General features: G+C 39.4%; 2 protein-coding genes across 2 annotated transcripts in view; both read left to right on the forward strand.

Annotated features, from left to right (window-relative positions):
- The first annotated feature begins 4,568 nt into the window (after positions 1-4,568).
- On the forward strand, positions 4,569-7,554 carry LOC129737623 (uncharacterized protein K02A2.6-like). The gene is made up of 2 exons (XM_055728784.1): positions 4,569-4,716; positions 4,838-7,554. The coding sequence occupies exons 1-2, from the start codon at positions 4,569-4,571 to the stop codon at positions 7,552-7,554; spliced, it is 2,865 nt and encodes a 954-aa protein (XP_055584759.1).
- Positions 7,555-10,822: 3,268 nt separating this feature from the next.
- LOC129738891 (uncharacterized) overlaps positions 10,823-19,700 on the forward strand; it is a 122,426-nt gene continuing 113,548 nt past the window's right edge. Inside the window, exon 1 of the mRNA XM_055730208.1 lies at positions 10,823-12,510. Coding sequence (XP_055586183.1) covers positions 12,438-12,510 — 73 coding nt within the window. The 5' untranslated portion in view covers positions 10,823-12,437. The remainder of the gene's footprint in view (positions 12,511-19,700) is intronic.

Genomic DNA, 19,700 nt, shown 5'->3' on the forward strand with positions numbered 1-19,700 from the left:
CGGTCTGTGAGGGGTCGCACTTCGAAAACGTAAAATTTAAAATAACAAAATGTAAAAGAAATCTTCACGATTTGCATTGCTTAAATCAATAATAAATAAAGCATGTATGTTTGTGAGCAAACATACGACTAAAATTTTCGCTTAAAATATGAGTAGCTTAGCTTATGGAATCTCCCTGGAAAATTCGTTCCATCTTTATTTATCTTTCTCCCCGTTCGATGCACTTTATGCACCCTGCATGAGGTGCGATGAATTTTAATGCAGACTGCCTTGAATCACCCCTCTATTTCATCGCACAAGTGCACAACCTAATTCTATTGCATACATTGAGGGGTTTTGATTCACGGCACAGCTTTCGGATTTTTTTGTTCTTTCGATTCTAGAGAAAGCTACGTTGCAAAAAAAAAATCTTAAAGCACTGAAATATGAAACCCTAAACACATTGCGGACCAAATACGAGATAAGAATGATGAAGTAACATTTATTCAATTTTTATTTTAATATAATGTGTAATAGTTACGGAAAACCACTTGTTTTCCATAGTTGAATACACAGAACTTTATTGTAGTAAATCAGTTAGTAAATCTCAAAGCCGCTGAAGAATGGTCCCAGTTTTTACATTTTGCATGGTTTCTTTATCAAGGAGCATTTTTCTGAGCATGCTTCCAACGATATTGACCATTTGAAACGTATGGTACTGGTGTTCCACGTTTCTTCCTGTTCCTGTGTTTCAAATGTCTCTGCGTTCTCTGCTCTCTCTCCAACCATTTTGTGTTTTTGATCATTTAATATTTTTATATTAAAATAATCAAAAACATGACTTAAGAACTCGACAAGAATGCAATAACGATGGTAAAGTGTCACTAATAAAACTTTAAAAAAATGACTTAAGAAAAGAAGAATAATAACGCACTTGCATTATTCTTTGGGACTCAGACATAAGTTCTGGCTGTGGAAGTACGATTAGTGATTAGTGATACGCCGTAATGAAAGCTCACGCGAGATTTATTGATAACAAAATGATGATGACATAGTCAACTGGGCATCATGACGTCAACTGGGCATCATGCAACACTTTTCACTTTCAATGGCTTCTAAAAACTTAATGTACACAGATAATCTTTACGCTTGTACATCAACAGTTTTAACCCTTTCCTTCCCACGAGGTTTTTCACGTTTTAAAAATAGAAATATTGATTTACAACTAAAGTTCTAGAACAAAAGATGAATAATTTAAGGTTGACGGGACATCAAATTGACGTAGTCATAAAAATTAATGGTTTCATCAGTTATTTTTAAATTTACTCAAACATGCGATTTTCACCCTACAAGCAAAAAGTGCAACAAACTTTGTTTCTTTTTATTGAAAGATCAAATGAAAATGTATGAAAGTTTATTTGTGATTATTGATTTATTTTGATATATTTGTTTTTTTGTTTTTTTTTTTCATGCGGCAGCTTTATGAGAAATCACACGGCCCTTTTGAGGCCAAAATTTTTCACCGCGGGGGAAAGCTAGGTAAATGAAATGGGAAGGATTGGGAGGAGACCGCAATACACCGGGCGGATTAAGAATCTGTCTCATTTAAACTCCGGTTGCTCTCTGACAAGTCAAATCCTGGCGAACCAGGGCTGGGCTTGCCAATGAGCTGTATTGCGAGCGAGGGTATTTTATATCGGTTGAATAATGTGTAACACTGTGTCATGTGAAGTGAGCAACAAATAGTAGTTTTAGAGGGCTGAGGTTTGTCGTGATAGTATTATTGTGTCGTCTGAAGTGAGCCTTTGTAAGGCCGAGTTTTGTTTTCACAGTGAGTAGTATTGTGTCATGTGAAGTGAGCAACAAATAGTAGCCTTTGTAGGGCTGAGGCTTGTTGTCACAGTGAGTAGTATTGTGTTGTGTGAAGTGAGCAACAAATAGTAGCTTTAGACCAGGCCCACCAAAGGTTGCTAAACCTCGAATCGAGTACATTCTGCAACATATTTATCAACCCATCATCGCACCAACAGTTGCTAAGTTGATTCCAGAAATAGCATTCGAGCAGTAGGTTGTTACAGGATGCGTTTATGTAGCAACCCGGTAGCAACGCAGCTGGTAGTCGCTATCAGAAAATAAACAAACACAAATACCAACCTGGATCGCAACAATGGGTGCGAAAATAAGTAAGTAGATAAAAACGCAACCAATAAAAATATCTAAAATACCGACCGAAATAGCAACTTGCGGTGGGCTTGGTCTTAGAGGGCTGAGGTTTGTCGTGATAGTATTATTGTGTCGTCTGAAGTGAGCAACAAATAGTAGCCTTTGTAAGGTCGAGTTTTGCTTTCACAGTGAGTAGTATTGTGTCATGTGAAGTGAGCAACAAATAGTAGCCTTTGTAGGGCTGAGGTTTGTTGTCACAATGAAAGTATTGTGTCATGTGAAGTGAGCAACAAATAGTAGCCTTTGTAGGGCTGAGGTTTGTTGTCACAGTGAGTAGTATTGTGTTGTGTGGAGTGAGCAACAAATAGTAGCCACTGTAGGGCTGAGGTTTGTTGTCACAGTGAATAGTATTATGTTGGGCCCCACCTGTCACCTAACCTTACTCGATTCAAGAACTTTGAGCCTATGATTGTTTTCGCTTGAGATTAGCATAGATTGGCTAATAAAAGATATTTCCAAATATGTAACTATATTAACAACTTGGATACCACAAAACCGAAACTCCATTGAAGGGTGTTTATCACTGGCAGCACTTGTAAAAATTCTACGTTACACAAAGAATAAAAAATAAACTGATTACTAACCGAACAGGACCATACTACTAATGACAATGCTGTTCTTCTAAAGCCTCATCGCTAACTCTGAACAACTTCTCAGAGCAACTTTCCTCAATCTGTTTCAGTTGAAATAAATTACATTCCTATTTTTGATTCTCGATATTATTTTCCTGGACTACCTTTTTATTATTGATTTTCCAAATCGTACCATCTTTCTTCGACTTCCTTAATTGAATTTCAAACCTAACCGAACATTAGGCAAATCTAGCAAAAAGCGTTGAAATGAGAAAGAATTATTGTTAACAGGAAACTGTCCAAAAAGCATACTGATCCAATGAGCCTCTAGTTCTTGTAAAATGCTTGATTTAAGAATAAGCCTTCGAAATTCATAAACCGCAAATGCACACTTACTAGAGCATTGGGGACGCGAATACTACTACCTTTACCACATTGAGTTATCCCGAGTTATCCGTGACTCCTTGAAGCCTAGGATACGGGGACACATCTGGACTTCTTAAAAAAGGACCTGAAATATAAAACTTTATTAAACAAATTGTATGAATAATTATATCAGGTCAAACAATCAATACTGATCGGACCATATTGAACACTGGTAAGACGTTAGTTTAAAGCCGTGGGGCCAACACGTAGGTTCCGTTTCACTGGTATTCATCAGTGATCCGTTCGTGCTCGCAAGATCTGGTGTGATATTTACACTATTCGATATTTTAAGATCTTGCGCGACAAGGCATACCCATTTATATCAGAGTGATATAAATGAGCCTCTTACCATGCCCACGGTGATTTATTTCGATATATTTGTGATATCATAACGCATATAAAGCATGGTTTTGTTCGAATTAAATTTTAATTTTTTTCTGTCAAAAATGTTTTTAAAGAAAAAACATAAGTATGCTGCATACATTTAGGGGTAAAAAAAATTATAAAACAATCTACTCGCTAAAATCACAAAATTTCCGAACAATAGTTTTACACCAACAATGTTGGTATAGGATATCATAAAAGCTACAGTTTGTAGATGATATCATTAAGCCAATCCGTCATAAAGGGTAAAGATTTTTACGGCATCGAAAAATGTAAGAATTTGTTCATCTATTGCTCGATTTTTTAAAATTTTCTATGAGAATGAAAGACTTTAAAAAGCTATCCACTTTGTAAAAAACTATGTCATCTTCTTTTCTTATCATTAAAAGGTAACTTTATTACATTATATTAAAATAAAAATTGTGGTTTACAAGTGTTCCATCTCACCCTTTTGTTGCATGATGCCCCGTTTGGCGGTATGTTTTCAAAGTTTTTGATTCTCATAGAAAGTTTAAAAAATCTAATTTTAACATTTTTCGATGCCATAAAAAGCTTTACCCAGTGTGATGGATTGGCTTAATGATATCACCTACAAACTTTATATTGCTTTTATTATCATATACCAACATTGTTGAATCAATAGTGTTGATTGTTGGGGCCATGAACAAACCTACACGATTTCCCGGCCCTAGCAGAAAAAGGCGAAGGATGGAGGACGAACACATGGGATCACCATCCGGAGGGAGAAATCCGTCGATTCCCGCAAATGCCAATGGCCAAATTGGCAATAATTTGGATTATGCACCCAGGCAGCATCCCGTGCAACAGCAGCAGCACGGAAATCCAATCATTCGTCCACCTTTGCTTCCATCAATCGTCCCGGGAACACAACCTCACTTCCAACAGCAGCAGCAGCAACAACAACAACAACAACCATTCCCGCAGTACCAGACGGATCCGATGCTTTAGCAGATTCTGCAACAGATGCAACAGTTCATCATGCATCAGCAGGAAGTATCGCAACGTCACTCGAACCTGTCCCAGGATTACAGACCTCCGTTGGCACCTAACCCGGAGCAAATTTTGGAGTCGCTGAGTACTAACATCAACGAATTTCGTTACGATCCGGACAGTGGGATCACTTTTGGTGCTTGGTACTCGCGTTACGACAGTTTATTTTCCGAAGATGCGGTTGTTATTGCAGAAACTCGGTCCAGCTGAGCATGAACGATATTTAAGTTTTATTTTGCCAGCTTTGCCGAGGGAAATTGTGTTCGATGATACTGTGCGGAAGTTAAAAAGTTTATTTGGCACGGTGGAATCGTTGATCTGCCGTCGTTATCGGTGTTTGCAAGTGACGAAGCAGCCTTCCGAAGATTATAAGGCGTATGCTTGTCGCGTGAACCGTCTTTGCGTTGAATTCGAGCTGGGAAAACTGAGCGAAGACGAGTTCAAGTGCTCGATGTTCGTGTGTGGATTGAAGTCGGATAGTGATGGGGAAATCCGCACCCGCCTATTGAGCCGAATCGGAGACAACAGTCTCGTAAAGTTGGAGCAGATTTCTGATGAGTGCCAAAAAGTGATGTCGATCAAACACGACACTGCGATGATCGCCACCCAATCAGTGTCAACAAAAGTGGTGAATCGCAAACAAACGTTGAACAAGTGGCCGGAAAGGCAGAAGAAAAACAACCCAGAAGGAGAAATGAGCAAAAATTATAATAGACACCAAAATAAAAACAATAAAAGTGGGCCATTTTCTCCTTGCTGGTGTTGTGGTGCCATGCACTATGCAAGGGATTGCACGTACCGCAACCATCGGTGCAAAGCATGCGGTGGTTATGGACACAAGGACGGCTACTGTGCAAGTGCTAAAAAGACAAACAGTGACAAAAGGAAACTGCCATCGGCGGCCACAAAATCAGTGCAAGTGAAAAGTGTCAAGCAGCAACGGAAATACGTCACAGTGCAGATTTTGGGAACACCAGTGAAGCTGCAGTTGGATACGGCGTCGGATATCAGCGTGATTTCGGAGAAAACTTGGGCGAAAATCGGGAAGCCGACGACTTCACCGGCGTTAGTGAGAGCATCCACAGCATCAGGACAGCCTCTCAAACTCCAAGCTGAATGCACTTGCGATATTGAAGTCAACGGGGTGCGTCGCAGTGCCAAGTTCTTCATCGTCAAGCAGCCATTGCATCTTCTGGGAATTGATCTCATCAATCTGTTCGACCTGTGGTCAATTCCCATGAACCAGTTTTGCAATCAACTGACATCGTCCCGTGATCTTGGGAATGCCATCAAGGCCGCATTTCCGGAAGTTTTCTCGGACGTTCCTGGGCTGTGTACGAAGGCGAAGGTTAAGCTCACTCTCAGGGATGGCCAGTCAGCTGTATTCCGTCCGAAACGCCCTGTAGCTTACGCCATGTACAGTACAGTGGACAAGGAGCTCGATCGACTGGAACACGCCAATATCATCACACCAGTCGAGTATTCAGCATGGGCCGCACCGATCGTGGTGGTCCGTAAAGCAAGCGGTGCCATCAGAATCTGTGGAGATTACTCTACGGGTTTGAACAACGCGCTTGAAGCCAATCAGTACCCCTTGCCGCTTCCCCAGGACATATTTGCCAAGCTTTCAAACTGCACCATCTTCAGCAAGCTGGATTTATCCGACGCATTCCTGCAAGTCGAGGTAGACGAGTCTTCCCAAGAGTTATTAACCATCAACACTCATCGGGGGCTATATCGCTACAATCGACTATCACCAGGAGTTAAAGCAGCACCTGGAGCATTCCAGCAACTGGCCGGCCTCAAAAATACTTTGGGGTATTTGGACGACGTTTTGATCGGCGGAGCGGATGAGGAGGAGCATAACCGCAATTTGAAAGCAGCTCTTCAACGTTTTCAAGAGTACGGTTTCACCATGAAGGCTGAAAAGTGTTCCTTCGGTTCACAACAGATAAAGTATCTGGGGCACCTCATCGACAAACATGGTTTGCGCCCAGATCCGGCAAAAATCGACGTCATCCGCAACCTTCCGCCGCCGACAGATGTGACGGGTGTTCGATCCTTCCTAGGAGCCATCAATTACTATGGCCGTTTTGTTCCTGCGATGCGAACACTGCGTTATCCACTGGATGAGCTGCTCAAAGGCAATAAACAGTTTAACTGGTCAGCCGATTGCCAAAAAGCGTTCGATCAGTTCAAAACTATTCTGGCCTCCGATCTTCTGTTGACACAATACAGTCCAGATTTGCCGATCGTCGTTTCAGCAGACGCTTCATCGGTAGGTGTCGGTGCTACAATCAGCCATAAGTTTCCGGACGGTTCAGTGAAGGTCATCCAGCATGCATCCAGGGCTCTCACTGCAGCCGAACAAGCATACGGGCAACCCGACCGTGAAGGTTTGGCGCTTGTTTTCGCCTGCACCAAGTTTCACAAAATGTTGTACGGTAGAAGTTTCACCCTTCAAACAGACCATGCTCCTCTGTTACGCATCTTTGGATCCAAGAAAGGCATACCCACCTACACTGCCAACCGCTTGCAACGATGGGCGTTGCAACTACTGCTGTACAACTTTCACATCGAGTACATCAGCACAGACAAGTTTGGAAACGCCGATGTATTATCCCGATTGATCAACAACCACATCAAGCCCGACGAAGATTATATTATTGCCAGTGTCAACTTAGAAGAAGATTTGGGATCCGTAGTAGCCAATTTCGCTAGACAAATCCCTCTGAATTTCAAGGCGGTTCAGAATGCTACTCAACCAGATCCGGTCCTTGGAGAAGTCTTCCGTTTCATCCTGAATGGCTGGCCTAAGTCCCGAAAATTGATTCCCGATCACGAGGTCCAACGCTTCTTCGGCCGCCAAGACTCTTTGTCTATCGTCCAAGGGTGCGTTATGTTTGCCGAGCGTATTGCTATACCGTCGAAATTCTGTAACAAACGGCTCGCTAGCTGACAACTAGGCAGAAACCCCCCGAACAACACCTCAGGGTCGGCTAAAGCTAACGCGAACAATGCCCAAGAAAACACTTTAACTTCACCCGTCGTAATTTCCCACTTTATTGCACTACGAACACACTGGTAAGTTTTGTGTCCCACTACCCACAATTTGCGGTTCTCAACCTTATCGTAAATCGTAACTCCTACCTTAAACGATGCCGTGGTACGGGGTGGTAAGGCTGCGGAATATCCACTCTCCCTCTCGTCTTCGGAACGATATCTCGGTGTGGACGAACTAGCTGCTGGCTACCACGATGTAACAGTCCTCAGGTGGCGGCTTGACGAGCAGAATTTCCAGCGTCGCCTCAGTGCCGTAGGTAGACCGCGTGGGATGGGTGCCTAGTGGATCCACTGGATCTGGCCTCGGAGCTGGGTCCACAGTTGACCTTGGGATTTATGCGTTCCAGATGTAGGCCTAGCGGGTTGGCAAGCTTCATAAAGCTTGAAGCATAAACTTCGGGGTCCTGGATGTCTCGGTTTTGACAGACTCACGGACACGGACTCACGGAGTCTAAACCACGGTTCTGGACTTGGCTTCCAGACCATTTATTTTTAGCGTCTTCACCAAAAGTCGATGTGTTGACTTTAGCAATGGCGAACCAGAATGAGCTGTCTCAATGCGGATATTGACCTCTCAGCCGCGTATGGTAGCCCATGACGTCATCCCTATTTTGCCCCATCATGTTCCACAATACGCCATCTTGCAGGCCCTAATGGTAGCAGCCATCTGTTGGTGAAGTTCCGAACTTCTCTCGTCGTTAGGGTGTGGGTTGGCGTAGTGCTTGAGGTACACCATCTTTGAGGTCCTACTGGTAGCGGCCCTCTGTTGGTGAAGTTCCGAACTTCTCTGGTAGATGGTTGAGTTGGGTTTGGGTTGTCATAGTGGTTGAAGCAGGAGGATCACTAAAGGCAAACCAAAGCACTTTCTTGGAGCTCTAAATTACTACACGCACAAGATTTCGACAGAATTGACAGATCCCATACCGTTGGTACAATAGTTTATATATTACTAACAAGCTAGTTGATTTCAATCCATACAACTCCATTGGAGTTTTAAAACAAATCTCATGTATGTAATGTATTTGTTATTTATTTATTTATTTCGTCAATCATTAGTAGACACATATATTGTTGGTTTTGCTTAAAACTATACAAAAATATAAAAATAATTATGTTTGTGAGTTCAATGACCTAAAATACTCTTTGAGTTTCAAACATACTTCGACATAATATGATAATACGACTGCATGAATTTCAAGTTTATATGCCCTGAACGATACCTGAAACCAAAGATGAACTAGAAGCATTTTCGTGAGACGAAAAAAAATTGTGTTATTATTTAAGTTAAAAGAGTCTCGATCTTTAATTAAGGGTGCCCTTGTAGTATCTGCATGTATAAAAGTTCTCGATTGATACTACCTTTGCATTAGTATACTTCTTGCACAATCATAGTTATCTGTTAAAATTTACACCCGCGATCGCTATTGATGTTACTTAGAAACACACCTAACGACGTGAAGAAAGTTTAATTGTTATTCGACCTCTGACTAGGATATCAAGCTAACGTGTCGATTACAGCTGCTCTAGAGAATACTACAGCCCTGAAAAAGGCAAAAATCTGGCAAAATCCAAGGATAAAGGGTCCGTTGACTATTTCTTCCAGTTCTCATTCCACAGTTTGTAAGTATCAGACAAAGCTAATTCTAAAAGTTTGTCAACTATCCTATAGGTATTGCATACTTTAAGGCGCTATTTTCTAGTTTTTAAATGAATACATTATTTTTAGTCCTTTTTAATTTAAATCCCAGACAAATAAACAAAACAAATAGTCGCTTTTAACAAATGTCGTTTTTCTGTCTTTTTTTTTTTAAGGAAGTTTAGATTTTTGAAACAAATAATCAATTTATGAATGTGATTTTTATTCTGTCTGCGAAAAATGTGTAGGCTGTGCTGTGGTGTTTAAAAAATCGTGCCTCTGCAGTGACAACCACTTTTGGAATCAGGTCACTCAAAAAGAAACTCACCCCTGAGATTGCAGAAAACAGTGGACGATTTGTATGAACATTTCCTTTTTCCTGATCATTGGCCCTAAACTCTATACGATAAATCCTTAGCCCTTTAAAACTCCTCTAAGCCGTTAATTCGATTCTTTCTACGATCGTTGTAGTTTTCAGTTACCAATCTCTCCAATAATTTCGTATCCGGCTAGATCAGTGGTTTTCAAAGTGATCCCTACCGCCCCCTTGAGGGCGTTGAGAGCTATTGATGCATAAGGGGTAGGATTAATTGTGATGTAAGTTTTTAGAAGCACCAGTTGACGGTATTTAACTTTATTTCTATATATATTTTTTTGCACCTCAGTTTTTGGCACAACGCATTTTTGCGATTTCCACTGTCAGAAATTTTCTAATATTTAAAATGAAAAAAATAGGAAGGTAGTTTATCATATTTCGCATTCGCTGCAATTGATAACTCATTTTTTTAATTGGCGTTCAGTTCGGTCAGGTCGAATCCCGACCAATTGATATTTGTAAGACATTCCGGTTTCGAGATATAGCGACGGAATCAAGTATTCCAATTAGTATCAAGTATCCTTATTCTCCCCTATATATGTATCAGATTGCAGCAAATTTTCCTGTAAAAAACACGTCCACTTTCTTCGCCCACAGCCTACCAAGTCCCCATACCTTTAACTGAACAATTTTTGAAATCGTTTTAAAATATGGTCTGAAACTTAAAAAACTTTAGAAGCAAACAAATCTTATTCAAGCTGAGGTTTTGTATCACGTTATTTTCCGAAATAGCATCGCTTAACGGTCCCCACATGCATCCAAAACCAAACCGAGATATACGAGTGTATCTTTTATCACTGGTTCTGTTTTTGTGCAATTTCGCTTCGATACAATCCAAGCCCGAGAGTCATGTGGGCCATTTGTGTTGGGTTGGGTGGATCTGACTTGGGGTCTCAAGCACAGTACCCATCCGATTCTACTCAAAGCTCAGTTACTAGTAGATAGTGTCTCACTACGGAGAGTGTGAGGCTGACAGCACGTTGCATTTCATTAAGTTATATCTCTCAGCCAGCAAATTTGTTTTTCCCCAACCGGAGGCCGACCAATCGAACTGCTGCTGTCGCGCTTTGAAAGCTCGAAATTCGCGCTCACAACAGAGCTGGCTGAGGCGCTTAGTAGCGGACCAAACTTGGCTGGCTGGCTGGTTCCCTCGATGTCAGTTAGTCCTCGTCGGTTGTTTGAACAGTTCGGAAGTTTAACGAGAAAGGCACTACGTTGTGCGCGCGCTCTTGCGGTTTTTTCGGCGTGGAACTACTCTGCGCGTGGACCTGTCTTTAGTCTTTAGTAGTCAGCGGCTTAAGCCAAGAGTATATAGATACTTACTTCTGCATATATAGGAAAGTCTCGGTGGCGCGTTAAGTTAGTTATTGGAGTCAACCAGTTTCCCCAGTGTTGTTGTTTATGCACCGTGCTGTTTCGGTGGACCACTGAATGCATCGAAGCTGCTGCGTACCCTCGTGGTCGTTGTCGTCGTCGTGGAAGACAAGTGGGATCGCCGCTGCCGAAACAAAACACAAACACTGGAGGCACAAAGCTACTCTAAACAGGCTCGTATGCGCGAAAAAATTACATAATTTTCGTATGATACCATACATTGCAGTAGCGTCAGTGATATTTTTATTACAGGCCCATTATTGAAATGGTCCGATGTGAGCATTATTGTGCAGCGGTTTTATGGCCTCAGTTTAAGTTGTTGTAGGTGGTTTAAGCCGATTGTCACCAAAGCGAATCGAACGGCCTCACTTACGGTTACGTGTACTTGATGCGTGAAATTTGGTGAAATGTTAAGTAACTGGTGTACCCGGCATGAGGTAAAAGGTATCTCTATCGTTGAGATCAGCAGCAGCAGCAGCTGTCGGCGTTAAAAGGTTGAGTGTTAGACAAAGCTGAAAAAGCAATAGTAAAACGTCCGAAAAAATAGTGTTTTGTGTAGTCAATATTTCCAGTGAAAGCAAACACGTGAAAGCAGTTATTTACCTCTTCGTCGTTCGGCTTTGCGGGCCATCGTTTGTACCAATTGAAGAAGAAAAAATCAGTTGTTTACATTTTGCGCCGAAGAGCTATTTTTGTTGTATGAGTTGCTGCCGTTGTTGGTCACTAAACTTGCCTGTGCGAATCGATTTTGCTTTTGGTTTTTGTCTTCGTTTGCGGCAACATTTTTATTGAACAACTAGTCGGTCGGATCAGTTTATTTTTTATAAGGAAAGGAAACGCACAGACGCGAAAAAGTCGAAGATCAAAAACCCGGCTCCGGCATATTTCTTGTCCTTTGCTTCTCCTACTCTACTCATTAAACCTTTTCCACTGACAACTGCATCGGCAACAAAGTCAACCCTCCCGTGTAAGGGATGAAAGTGAGATTGACTTGCACTTAGTTAAAATATTTAATAAATGAACGAACGGCACGACCAAAAACGCACAGTTGTCGTTGAAGTAACACCACGTTGTGCCATTTGACTGCAGCAGCAGTAGCAGCGCGACGCATTGATCACTGATCGAAGCAGGCCGGGCTAGGTAATCATAGAAATTGCACCAACAATCGTCACAGAGCCCAGGCTGACTTGCAGCAACGTCGAAGGAAATCAGCATCCAAGCCAAGACAGCCCTGAAGCCAACACCAGACCCGGACGATCTCTTTTCTCAACGGACAGCAGCGCTCAGGGCTCAGGGCCTACAACAACAACCACTGCAGCAAGCAACCAATTACGGTGCGCGCGACCTGCCCTAGCCGTCGTCATCGTCGACGTCGTCGTCCGTGTTCGGTCAAATGATGCTTTTGGCAAAAGTGCTGACGATCTGCTGTTATTTCACGATTTTCGCCGAACTCTACTTGATTGAAGGTAAGTAAGCAAACTTCCTTGCTTCTTCTTCTGTTGCTTCCTGGCGAAAGCTCCACAACAAGGCAAATGTGTGCAATTATGTAGTGCAGGGCATAGCTGGGGAGACAGGCAGCCTCTGTCGGAATCGGGAGTAGTAATGAATGTCGACGTCGACGTCTCAATGTGGATCCGTATGGAGCTTTGTGGTTCCGGGTTGCCTCACTGATGTCGACCCATAGCCATTTACCATAATCTTTTGTGAAAGGATGATCAACATATTTCTTTCTCTCGATTCACCTGCTTACCGTTTGATAGTCTTTGGGTTCTGTATGATTTAACAGGATTTCAAACAATTTGTGAAACTAAACTAACTGCCCAATATTTTGTATAATTAAAATTAGACTTTAAACAACAGATTTACTGATTCAAAGGATTCGAACTACACATTAATTATTTCACTCACAAACCTTCGCTCTAAATATAGAATTGCTTTAACTACCAGTTTTTTTTTCAATAAAAGTGAAAGGCGGTGCACTGAATTCTCAACCGAACCAGTCCTTCTCCTGGCCGGTTATTTTTGTGATCGATAAAAATGCTCTTTATTTCCTCCGTTCAGCCCTCGTCACGCTTATCTCGGTACAGTACCTATTTGTAAAAGGTTTAAATGCCAAGCCAACTCTGTAAAGTATGCGGCGAAGCTTAAATACGAATGAAAATGTTAACTTTTTAAAATTGAAAACCTAAAGATTGTTGCTTGAAGTAATGAACACCAGATTTGAAAAATAAAACCAAGCATGCCAAATTCTTCGCCAAGATGTGATTTTATCAAAACATCACTTATTATCCACTTCATTTGGTCTGTAGTGAATACAATTCCCTCGGTAGCTTAATTTTGTTGACATTCCTTCTGGCATTACTTATGAATTACGTCTGGAAGGGACGCTCATTAGATCGGTTGTTCTCTACGGGAACGAGACATGGATATTACTCGAGGAGGACCAGCGTACACTCGGAAGATTCGAGCGACGAGTGCTAAGAACCATCCTTGGCGGCGTGCAGTGGACGGAGTTTGGAGGCGAAGACTGGCCGGATACGCTGGGCAGGACATGTTGCTAGAATACCTGCTAAACAGGTGTTCGCTAAGAATACGATAGGAACGAGACAAGCATGGACGCAACGAGCGAGATGGTTAGAACAAGTGGAGCGTGATCTGGCGAATGTGGGTTGTTCGAGAAATTGGAGAACGGTTGTCATGGTTCGAGTGAATTTTAGGAATTATGTTCATCAAGTTTGTAACGGGTACATGAAGCCGAAGCAATATTAATTCTTTATTTTTCTACGTTTACTTAAATTCAATCAAATGATTTTTTGAAGCAAAATCGTTAAACATTTTTTTGCGAGAAACCAAGCGTCTCCACCAAAATGCACTGTTAGGTAGAAGTAGAAAGAGGGAAAATTGTTAGGCCTAAACAGTATTCTGTAAACAATACACGACACACATCAAAGACAATAAGTCGAATTGAATTATTGCAATGACATAGCGACTACTTTTGCAATGATCGACTGATTGGGGTAACTGGAAAGGAAGTCACACGCTGTTCGTTGTTCGGGATTTATTACTAGTTTCTTTTACTGCGGAGATTGGCCGCGAATCCAATCGATTCCTTTTTTCTGGTCCAGGTAAAGGGGTTTGGTCTCGTCCGATGATTAGCACCCCTAGTTTGCTTTCGATACGAACAGCTAACTCCCATTTCCACGGATTTCTCCCGGGTTTTGTCTCGACTTCGGGGCGGCCCTTAAGTGTCGAAGTACGGATCCCTTTTTGCATAGAGTCTCTTCCGATTCTTTCCAAAAATAGGGAATCAAAAGGAACTTGCGACCGAGTCTCATCAGCTGGGCAAAATAAGAAAGGGTAGGTGGTCTTCCAAACGGAAGTGGCGCTTAAAGCCGGAAGCGTGTCGGGCATCGCGTTATAAAAGTTATGTTATGGGACGGAGAACTATGTAAATAAATAAAACAACGTCTGGAAATGAGTTACCTTCCACCGCTAGCTGACCTACTTTGAATCTTTGGAATCATGGCGAAAACGGACTTTAAACCGCCACGTCGAGGAAGCATGGATTACCTGAATCACACAAAAAACAATAACCTTCTGTAAATCAACAACCATCTTTTCTGTATTCTGCCCTGGATTGTTCAGCGTAAAATGCATTTCTTGTTTTTGGCAGATGAAACAAGAAAGTTCATCGATTGAAAAAGCATGAGCGCAATCGCTCTTGATCTGTTCGGCCATCACTCAGGACTCACATTGATCCTTCCCCAACTGCACGAGGGATTTGTTCATTTTTTAAGTATTTGACAGCGAAATCCAATGTTAACCGTTCCTAACATTGTTTGTACTTTGGAAATGTTCCGTTAGGTTTAAAGTCAACCTATGTAGAACCGGTTAAGTATACTGCTACATCAGGGTCTAATTGAAATGCACGGCAGATCAGATTTCTGGTTATCTGTACCTATATATAAAAATGAATGTTTGTCTGTCTGTCTGTTCCTTATAGACTCGGAAACAACTGAACCGATTGTCGTCTGAGGGTTTTTTTGGTCGGAGATGGTTTCTATAGCAGTTACAAACCCTTGCGACTTAAGGGAGAGGAGGCTCCCATACGAAATTCACATAAAAATTGACACAATGCATACAATTTAATAGTAATTTTCATCAAATTTCCCACACAAACGTATTTTGACATAATTCAATGGTTTATTATGGTGGTGAACAGGTTTTGATGTATTTGGATCAATACTGGAATTTACAAATATTTTTGTATGAAGGGAGGGGGGGGGGGGTTATTAGTTATTCATTGTAAAATATATCAAAGCTCGAACTATTTTCAAACGATTTTGATCAAATTTGGCACACGATAAAATTCTTGATGTAATGAGTCATGAGATTATTTAAGATTTCTAAACGTTAACCGTTTTTGTGAAGGAGGCCTATATACAAAATTTTGACAAAAATTGATAAACATAAACGTTTTAACAAGATGAGATGATTTATTGATTTGGCAAACAGGTTTTGATCTAATTATATGATATGTTGTATTGAAAGACTCTTTCCATTTAAATAATGAGGGCACTCATCTATTTTCTATATATGTAAAAATAAATGTTTGCCTGTTCCCTAAAGACTCGAAAATTACTAAACCAATCAATTTGAAATTTGGTATGTAAGAGTATTTGGGGTTGGAGATGGTTTCTAATATAATTTCAAACCACTCCAACTTAAAGGAGAGTGGCTCCCATACAAAATCAATAAAACTATGACACAATTCGAGCAATTTCCAAAAACTAATGAACCGATCAACTTGAAATATGGTTTGTAGACTTTTTCAAGACCGAGAATGCTTTCTATAATACATTTTAAGATTTGACAGAATTCGAACAATTTTCGGAATCTACTGAACCGATCATAGTGAAATTTGGTGTGTAGTAGACTGAGTCGATTTGAGGTCATTTTTGAACTTCGCATACCCTGGGGTCTAAAAAGCATCGTTTTGGTCCAAAACTCATCCATGATTTTTTGCAGAATTTTTAAATAACGTTTACATGAGTAAATTTGTTGTTCAGCGGAAAAAATCCTAAAGTAAATTTATAAATTGGCACAAAAACCATCAGCTGGCTCGGTTCCACAAAAGAAACAAAAATGATGTTGATTTTTCAGTACAAAATATTCAATTTTCCCATACAAACCTAAAAGTTCAAATTAATTCATGTAAACGTTACTTAAAAATTCTGCAAAAAATCATGGATGAGTTTTGGACCAAAACGAAGCTTTCTAAACCCCAGGGTTTCAGAAATTCAAAAATGAGCCCAAATCGACTAAGTCTAGTGTGTAGCCGTTTTCAAGACCGAAAATGGTTTCTATAATTCTTTTAAACCCTTGAAAATCCAGAAAGGGGCGCTCCCACACAAAAACTGTCAAAATTTTAACAATCCTCGAAAAACTTTTGGTAAAAATTGATAAACGTAAGCGTTTTGACATAATAAGATGATTTATTGAATTGAAAAATAAGTTGTAACAAATTTAATGATATATTGTATTGACCAACGCTTCCCATTTTCAAAAATGAAAACTCTCAAATTTAATAAATGTAACATGCACATCATTAACAAAACCAATGTTATAGCGTTTTTGAAAAGCTTGACACAATTTTTGATTATGTGCAAATTCGTCTGTTTGACTCCTCCCGCATCAAGAGGGGCGATTTTTTTTATTTAAAGGGCTTATTTATTGTATTGAAGGTAGGTCCTATTTTTTCTATCCTAAGGTCCTATATTTTCTATTTTAAGCGTGGCTCCTTCAACCTACAAACCTTCAAGTTACGTTGAGACTCAAGACAATTTAGAAGCTCAGATGCCATGAAAAATAATTCGCTTAAGAATAATGTTGAAATTTAATTTAAAAGGAAGTTTATTTGGATTATGATAACTTTAACGAACTTAATTTTTTTCATCGAAGCTCTGCTAGTAAACAATAAATTACACTACTTTACAGCATTTTAGAACTAAGTTAACTGAAGATTATTTTAAATGTGAGAACGGGCGCTGAATTCGAAAATGAAATTTAAAAAAATCTCGGTAAAACAGTTTTTGAGTTATGGTCCAATTTTGAAATTTTGGAAAAAATAAATAGAAGTACTTGTACTTAGATTAAAATATCTCGGACTGCAGAATCGTAATTTGAAGTCTTGTTTTTTCATATCAAAGGTGAACAAATTTGCTATCGATCATTTCAACATCATTTATGCGTATCATCAACAGTTTTGATTATATTATTGACTCTTTGATAGAAAAAAATTATGAAAAACGCATTTTTTTAAGAGGAAATTTTGTTTTAGCGAAAGTTTAAGTCGATGGTTTAAAAGACATTTAAAAACATTGATTTGCTATTGGCCTTAAATGTTTATTCAAAGATTTCAAGTGGTTATTTATTAAAATCGGCTAAAAATTGAAGAAGTTGCGGTTACTTTACCATAACAGTAGTTTTAGGTTTTTTTAAATAATTTAACAAACCGCAGTTTACTAATCATGGTATAGGAAGAATTAAACATTGTAAATCTTACTCGCTCCAAGTCAAAATTATTTATTAGCTTACCAGAAGGTTGCATGCTAAATTTCAGAAAGATCTGACCATGGGAAGGGGTTGCTTGATTCTCAAACGGGAATAGGATTTTAAGGTATTATGCTCGAAAGGAACTAAAAATACTAGTTTTTGATTAAAAACTTTTTACTTCACTAGCTGTACTCATTGCGTGTTAGATTAAATTTGCGGCCTTTGAACCGCAATATCTTTTTTGATTCAAATCCAATTGTTTTACTGTCTTGGAATGAAATATTTGTCTCAACTTAGGCTTTAATAAAATTAATCATTAAAAAACAATCGGCCAGTGAAAAAAAGTTATGAATGAAAAACCAGTATTTATTGTTTCTCCTGAGGATAGTACCTTAAAATCCTATTCCCGTTTAATTCTTCCTATACTATGATTAGTATACTGCGATTAAATTAAAAAAATCCACGTTAAATTATTAAAAAAAAAAAATGCAAAAACTACTGTTATGGTAAAGTAACCGTAACTTCTTCAATTTTCAACCAATTTTGATCAATAATCACTTGAAATCTTTGAATTAACATTTAAGGCCAATAAAAAATAATTTTTTTTAATCGAGCCTAAAACTTTCGCTGAAACAAAATTTTCTCTTGAAAAATGCGTTTTTGTTGAAGATGCGCAAAAATGATGTTTAAATGATTGATAGCAAATTTTTTCACCATTAATATGCAAAAAAAAGACATCCAATTACTGTTATGCAGTTTGAGATATTTTAATCTAAGTACAAGTACTTTGTTTTATTTTTCAAAAATTTCATATTTAGATCATAACAAAAACGGTTCTATTGAGATTTTTTGGAATTTCATTTTCGGACTTAGCGCCCGATTTCACATTAAAAATCGGTCGGTCAATAATGTTTAAGATTTTCTTTAAATTGTGTAAACTAGTTTTATTAATCCTAGTGTTAAGTTTTATATTTAATATCAATCATAGTAACCCATGGAATCATTCAAACTATAATGCCAACGTTGTTAATTGCTCGTGTTTGGTCTTATAACTCTCTTCTTCCTCAACCAGTGACCAGTCAAGACGTGTTTAGTGCGAACATATTTAGTGGTCCATCGAATCGGATAGGTTTTGGATTTTGGTAAACTTATTGATTAGAATTTGATTTTTGTTACAGCGTTTCAGGTTAAGGATTGGAAATTGCAATATTGGATTGCAAAAGAAAAACATTGGCATTGGGACGATAATGATAGAAGCCTTTGATATTGGGTCAAAGCATACAAACGAAAATCTATCCTAATTCGACATTGGGTCGGATGGAATTGATATTGGTTCAATTCTTTTGGTTATAAATTTGGAAAATTCGACATTGGGTCGGATGGAATTGATATTGGGTCAATTCTTTTGGTTGTACATTTGAAAAAAAAAATGCGACATTGGGTCGGATGGAATTGATATTGGATCAATTCTTTTGGTGGTGGATTTGAAAAATTTAGTTGGATCAATCCTTTTCAAGTATGGATTCTCTCAATAGCCGATATTTGTTCGGCTTGGTTTGAGCGCTACTAGTGTAGCGATGATCTTGCTGTTTCCGGTCAGCCTGGAATTAAATCTCTTTGGTTTCATGAAGTGAAAACTTGCACTTTCATAAACGTGTATAATGTGTTTGTTAGCCTAACAACAAATAAGCTAAATTATAGCAAAATGGATCGAACACGTGACGAGAAAAGCAATAACAGGTTAAGGTGATAGTTAGCGTGGGAGTGGATTTAAGTAATACTGCCCTCAACTTTTGAAAAATGGGTTCCTTTTAAGAAGTGAAAAAAGGGATTTCGCTTCCATCCGAAATTTATGCTGATGGCATTTTTCTGCACAAACTGTTAAGAAAAATGCAGGTATCAAAGCAAGCTCCGCCGCTGCCTAGCGACTTATAACCTATTACAAGCAAAGATAATTCGCAAGTCACAATTTATTGTCATGGTCGAAAAGGAAAACAAAACAACATTTAAGCTGTAGACCTTTTAAAGAAAATTTTTCGAACAGTTGGTGGCATCTGGAAAACAAGAAATTGGTCGTATACGTTATTGATGAGGGTATTTG

Source organism: Uranotaenia lowii, chromosome 1 (assembly GCF_029784155.1).
Source record: "Uranotaenia lowii strain MFRU-FL chromosome 1, ASM2978415v1, whole genome shotgun sequence".
NCBI classification, from domain to species: Eukaryota; Metazoa; Arthropoda; class Insecta; order Diptera; family Culicidae; genus Uranotaenia; species Uranotaenia lowii.